This window comes from Perkinsus marinus, assembly GCF_000006405.1.
Source record: "Perkinsus marinus ATCC 50983 genomic scaffold scf_1104296972422, whole genome shotgun sequence".
NCBI lineage: Eukaryota > Perkinsozoa > Perkinsida > Perkinsidae > Perkinsus > Perkinsus marinus.
Window position 1 is genome coordinate 160,989 of NW_003201757.1, and position 6,643 is coordinate 167,631.

Below are 6,643 nucleotides of genomic sequence, written 5' to 3' on the forward strand. Positions count from 1 at the left end.
TCTGTTTCGCCAACGTCACAAACCTTCAGAGGATGGGCCCTATCGCAGGGCAGCTATACGACTCTCCTCGTTGCGAGGGAGTTTCGGACCTCAATGTGATATTTCCATCAGTATTGGAGTATTTTACGGGTCGGGTCACCTCAGCTGAGCTCAGGACACACCTCATCACATTGTGAAGGGTTACACACGACAGGGTAGAAGTGTACAAGAATCAACAGGTTTTAGACGAAATTTCCTCAGAACTCCATTATCGCCATCAACACGTGCAGTTGACCGTTTTCAGCTCGACTTCCAGTGTGGCCTGCAACTTCGATGAGCTCTGTCGAGCAATATACCAGACAAGCAACGTAACAAGGACAGATTCAAGCAGGAGATTCTCAAGTATAGTCTTCTCCAACTTCCTGCACTTGCTGCGTCTAACGCTCCGTATATGTACAGCTATAGTGTCCTACTGAGATGACCTCTGCATCATCCCTAACCACGTGGCCGCATGTGTGAGTGAGGAGTCTCATGCTGTCACGGTGTGCCTGACAGCCTCCTCGTTTGGTCAACGTATATGAGTATTATTAACTAACTATATTTTTCATAGTAACAGAGATAAAATATATTATACACCTTGTATTCAAAACATCTTTATTTTTGCCCTGCTTCACTAATATCTATTTGTTGTCCAGCCGAACTTTAGCAACGCAACAGATTAATGAGGCAAACTACGACCAATGAATACGTTTTCTCATGGTCAACACATCACACTCAATACTGCTCTATGCAATCAATTGTTACGTCAACTTCAACTCTCCAGCTCGAACCGATCGGTCATCGGTGGAGGCTGCGCTAGGACGCGGTTCAAGAGCTGATCGAAGAGCCTGAGGAAAACACTATGGACGAACCACGAGCAGCAAACTGATCATACTTGTTTTGTTCAGGTGCATCAACAGACGCATCAAGATCTTCATGAAGTATGGTATCAGCCATGTCCTTTTGAACTCCGCCGCATAATTTACTGAATGTCGACCTTTTGCTCTCTACGTGTATTTGCTGTCGAAGTCTGAAGAAAAAAGTCAACAACGAGCCGCGCCTCGACAACACCTATGTTGCTTTTATTCCATTCCACATACTTATCGGGATATCGGTAATGCCCCATATTTATAAAATATATATTAAATTATATGGGTTATCGTGGGGCATATTATTATATATAGTAATTGTAGGTTATAGCCCCATAATAATATCTAATATTTATATATCCCTTTATTATAATAGATCTATATGAATACTGAAAATATAATATTTAATAATAATAATATCTAAGTATATGAATATATACAACTACGCTTGGTGAAGAAGAAGCTGCCGTGTACAACTACTTTGTTTCGTAGAAACTCTCCTTATGCAGTGTTCCACAAAGACAGAAAATTATCTCACAATGCTAGGGCTCGGTTGAGGTTGACCACTTCCATATCTTTCTCCACCAACAGTCTTCGCTGAGCTGCGTCTTCCTCAGCGAGCACCCTAACCTTTTCTCGACCATCTGTGAGACGTTCTCGAAGCATCTGTACCTCGCTCGTCTGCAGCACAGGCGAGATGCCTTACATACCACTCCTTCATCAAATGCTGATTATGATCAGCTCACCTGCGTGGCAATAAGACTATCCAAATACTCTGATTTCGCCTGAACTTCCTCCAACTGTTCAGTGAGCTCCCCAACGATTATCCTATTGCTAGCCGCTTGGGCACTCAGTTGAGCTTCGGCTTTCTGACGGGCCTGACACACAACATTTCTAACTAAATGATTATATTATAATACATTTCATCCCAATGAGAAATTGAAAATATATAAGTGCCAACTGCAGAATGGTGTTATACTACTCAGTCTGCGGCCTACACTACTAGTGAGAACCGCGGGGTCCTGCGCACTTTTTTTGCGATGATAGTTTACTATTTTTCAATCGCCCACCTCTTTTTCCCTCTCAAGTGCCTCCATCGCCTCCTCCCTAGCCGCTTCGGCTAAGTTGAGTAATTCCGCAGCAGTATCGCGCTCCTCGCGCAGCTTTTCACGATGTCTTTCAGAATCTGCCAAACCCAAGCCAACATTAGCCATGCCCAACCATAGCCGAGGAACCCATTTCAACCAATAAAACAATCAATACCACACCCTCACCAACTTCACGATAAAGAGTTGATAACACCGTCAAAACAATGAATTTGATTCCAGGCCTTATCAAGAGGTCCGTATACATACTATGCGGAAATTTAATTTCCGAAATTACCTCTGAGCTCGCTCTCAATCTTTTCCTCCTCCATTTCCATTTTCTCGATCTTCAACCTCAACTCGGCCAGCTCAGCTCGGCCGGCCTCTGCACTGCGAGGAGGCGGCTCAAAAAGCCTATCAGCTGAGCTCTCCCTGAACGATCAAGTCTGAGTCGAACTCCTCTCCTCCTTCCCCCCTACTCAGTAGCAGCTACATCGACCTGATCGGGTCCATTCGAATCGATTTCCTTCAGCAGATCGCGAGCTCCTGAAAGTAGACCAATCGCCGCCGCCACACTATCGGTAAGCCTTAGTCGTATGTGTTAGTACGTCGTGGAGACTACTCAACCAAGCTGAGTAGTAGTGATGTTTTCAATCAGCTTAATTCACTGCTGCCAATTTTATCGAAATTCTTTATAGGAGAGAAATTTAGATTATAAATTTTTATGATCAACGACACCGACCGTGTCATCCAGGAGTACCTGCTGGACCATCACCAACTCCCTCCTGATCGTCATCAAACGATCTAAAAATAAATAACGTCTAAGGCAACGCGCATGGCAATCCTCACTTTTCACTGACTATTATCTGTGAAGGCAACCGACCAGCAGATTCCACCACGGGCTCGTCAGGCAGTTCAAAATCACTTACGATGCGCGCTGGAGAACTCTCTACAGTAAACCAACATCCCTGGCTCCTCCACGTATCACGAATTCACCCATTGTGCTATGGTTGACCGGACCACCCTCTATAGGCTCAGCACTGACTTGGGCCGAAGACCGCTGATCCGTGGTAGCGAATAGCCACGACTGTGATACACTAGCCGACTAAACCGAAACACTAGGCTGAAGTAGTGTAGGACCGTGCGAACCGACCAGCTCTTCTCGAGAAATCCTCCCACGTTTATACTGCTCAACAGCTTGCTGATAATACTGATCATATCTGCGATTAGAATATTGAAGACTACTCTTCAGTGGAGTCCTACGGATGATCCCAAACGCTTTTTCCTTCGTCTTCGTGTTGTGGAAAAATACATCACCACTGACCGTCTGGCATTGGACCCAGGGTTGGGGAATCGGGGTTCTCAACGCCTGATCGGCAGAAAGAGAAAAATACGGAAGGAATACACATCCGCAGAGAAGGATGAATACATAGGAAAAATGGAAAAGAAAAATACATAGAAAACAAAAAAAGGAAAAATACATGGAAAAACAAAAAAAGGAAAATACATAGAAAAACGAAAAAAAAGGAAAAATTTATAGAAAAAAAAAAAAGAAAAAATTTATAGAAAAACAAAAAAAGGAAAATACATAGAAAAACAAAAAAAAGAAAAATTTAGAGAAAAACAAAAAAAGGAAAATACAGGGCGCATCAGTGGTTTTCACCTGTCTGGCTATCCAAAACAGGTCACGATCCTTCACGGTGTCCAAACCAAGCCAAACAGCATAGTCCTGAATCTCCTGCTCGGTCGGCTCCTCAGGTACCTAAAGTGGATGCTAGCACTATGGGGAAAATCGTCGATGCTCACCTGCTGAATTTTCCCCGCGGATACTCCGACGATTTTACCGAGTACAGCAGTCGGGGCTTTGGTCGCTGCAGAGACTGTTGTCGTCATCAACACTCCCGAGTCAACTAGAAGCGCATCTCAAGAGGGTTGCGAACCCAAGCAGAGAAATATGCGGCACTTCTGTGGAGTTCGACCTCGCTTAGAATGGGTTGATATTTCACGATGAAACACAACAGTAATATGGTCAACATGGCGCCCTGTGGGAGCTGTGTAACTGCCCACGAGATAGCCCAGGGTAGATTAACAATAACCATGCCTTGGAAAATCACGCCCAATAATCTGCTATGTGTATTTATTATGCTCTCAGTCCGAGGATATCGCATATACGACGTGATATTGTCTCGATCGACTCGCAACAGAGCTAGCTGAGCAATGTCCCTTACCTCGAGCTCAGCGCAGTCAGTGACCGACTACAAGGTGCGCTGTGACAGTCGCGCTCGTCCAAACATCGTGACGTGACAAAAACGTCAGAACACAAATCGTTTCGCTCCGCTTGTCCTTGTCCTAAACACTCTGAGAGTCGCTCGCCCCATATTATCGATCAGCTAATCGATTCGCAAACGCTCTCAATACCACCCAACCCATCGTCAACTACTGTAATAATGTAAATGCTATGATGACCACATTCTGTCAATCCTCCGATTGTTGGTGAGGAAGTAAAATTAACCTCTAAGAAGTACTGAGTAAGTTCATTATATAGCCGTATTATAGGCATCTGGGATTGGACACCTCAACCTATCTCATCGTTCACCTACGGCTAGATGGATCCTCTGCTCGCTATACTCTCTTAGCTTGCTAATGCTTGTGTGGGTACGTTGCAGTTGGTACATATCTGATTGATCAGAATAGTGATGATAAGCATACTTGGTCCGTGTTCCAGAGTAGCCCATGGCTGTGAAGAACACTGTATTATCATCTTTCGGGGCTGAATTCAATGCTGGAGGATCGAGTAAATGATGACCAACTCTTAGGACACCTTCAGACCGCAAAGCGGTATGAGAACAAATCAAACAAGTTATCCCTGTCTGAAGCTCTTTAAATTGAAACTACCCAAGTCGATTCATTTGATGATGATACGCATACTTGGTCCGTGTTCCAGAGTAGCCCACGGCTGTGAAGAATACGGTATTATCATCTTTCGGGTCTGAAATGATCGACTGTTGATTGTTATATGGTACATGATGACCAACTCTTAGGACACCTTCAGACCGCTAAGCGGTATGAGAACAAATCAAACAAGTTATCCCTGTCTGAATACCAACGATATTCCCCATTCGCTGCTCATCCATTATACTTCCGCAGGTTGATCACTTCATTGCTAGACCGCCATGCAGCGGATGTCAAGTCATTGAATATCCGCTGCGTTAGGTACATTTCCACACATCTGTTCCGTCGCTACAAACTAGCCTCGGTAATAATTTTTAGCGCTTACAAATTCTGTGTAGGATTCGGCACAACTGTGCCGGAATCGTGTAAGAACTAATCGGCGCTATCTAGGCTCTGCTCTGCTCACTTTCTCCAATGACGGGATCAACTCAACTCGCAGTCATTTTCAACTCTTCCAGATTGATTGTATGGCAAGTCAATCTTGGGGTGGCATAGTTGCCCCGATCGGAGAACTCCATTGTATCAAGTCAATCTTGGGGTGGCATAGTTGCCCCGATCGGAGAACTCCATTGTATCAAGTCAATCTTGGGGTGGCATAGTTGCCCCGATCGGAGAACTCCATTGTATCAAGTCAATCTTGGGGTGGCATAGTTGCCCCGATCGGAGAACTCCATTGTATCAAGTCAATCTTGGGGTGGCATAGTTGCCCCGATCGGAGAACTCCATTGTATCAAGTCAATCTTGGAATGGAATCGTGGTCCCGGCGGCACAAATTGATTGTATGAAGACAATTTTGAGACAGCATAGTTACCCGGCAGAAGGAATTTATTTTATTGAGGTTCATCGTGAAATGGCATAGCTGCCCCATTCACAAAATTCGATCCGACTACCAATTAAATAACCGTCAAAATGGTGTAATATTAAGAGCTGCATTTCGAGTGCACAAATCGTTGGGGCATGGTAATATCCCAACGACCATTACAGCGCCACAAGGAAGTCAATAGACACCTCATGATGTTACAGTGGAACACATTGCATGTTTGATTAGGGGAGCGTTCCTATACGAATTCCACAGGGACAGCTCCCTACTCTACCCCATAGAATTAGCGGCACGATACTCAAATTGAGAGCCGTGGCTCATTACTTGTAGTAAAACACAAGACACGGTTTGTTGACTATTTATGTAACACTCGTTGTAAGGGGGCTAGAGCTACCCAAAACGATTGACTTCAATTTTCATCATCTTCAATTTTATCAATGATAATAGTGAAGTGACTACTTTTCCACATTCCTGCTGTACATCATGCCTGTAGCCCTAACGTTTGACGAACTGTTGAACCGTTCAACTATAAATTAGAAGGAATACCCATTATATTGGGCAACGATTCAAACAGCTTTAATAGGGCTGGCGACATACATAGCTTGAACTAGATATAAGTAGTAGCAGGAGGAGTACCAACCTCAATGATGATGGTCGTCCGGTATATTGGTGTGGGAGTCAAAGACAAGAACAACAACAATATAGAGTAAAGAAAATTAAGCACAGATCCCTCGTGTTCTTCGCACTCAGGCAGGCATAAGTAACTTGGGTGGCTCTTAAGTCGAACCCTCTTCCAGTCGCTTCATAAGAATAGGAGCCAACCTCCAACAGAACAGCATACAAATAGCTCCTGTAGCAGAGATACAGAAACATACGATGAAGGGTAGCGGCAACCATAT

The 6,643-nt window shown here is 44.3% G+C and overlaps 2 protein-coding genes across 2 annotated transcripts in view; both read right to left on the reverse strand.

The window, feature by feature from the left end:
- Positions 1–790: 790 nt before the first annotated feature.
- Positions 791–3,865, reverse strand: Pmar_PMAR028026 (gliding-associated protein 45, putative; the record flags this gene model as incomplete). Its single annotated transcript, XM_002766600.1, has 12 exons — positions 791–866; positions 914–1,048; positions 1,426–1,568; positions 1,634–1,765; positions 1,958–2,073; positions 2,271–2,404; positions 2,452–2,518; positions 2,733–2,776; positions 2,822–2,921; positions 3,236–3,341; positions 3,636–3,734; positions 3,779–3,865. 12 exons carry the CDS (start codon positions 3,863–3,865, stop codon positions 791–793), a joined length of 1,239 nt encoding a protein of 412 aa, XP_002766646.1.
- A 2,681-nt stretch (positions 3,866–6,546) lies between these two features.
- Pmar_PMAR028027 (hypothetical protein) overlaps positions 6,547–6,643 on the reverse strand; it is a gene marked incomplete at both ends in the record, with an annotated part of 254 nt that continues 157 nt past the window's right edge. The window contains 2 exons of the mRNA XM_002766601.1: positions 6,547–6,566; positions 6,620–6,643. The exon at positions 6,620–6,643 is cut by the window's right edge and continues 4 nt beyond it. Of these exons, the coding sequence (XP_002766647.1) occupies positions 6,547–6,566; positions 6,620–6,643 (44 nt within the window). The remainder of the gene's footprint in view (positions 6,567–6,619) is intronic.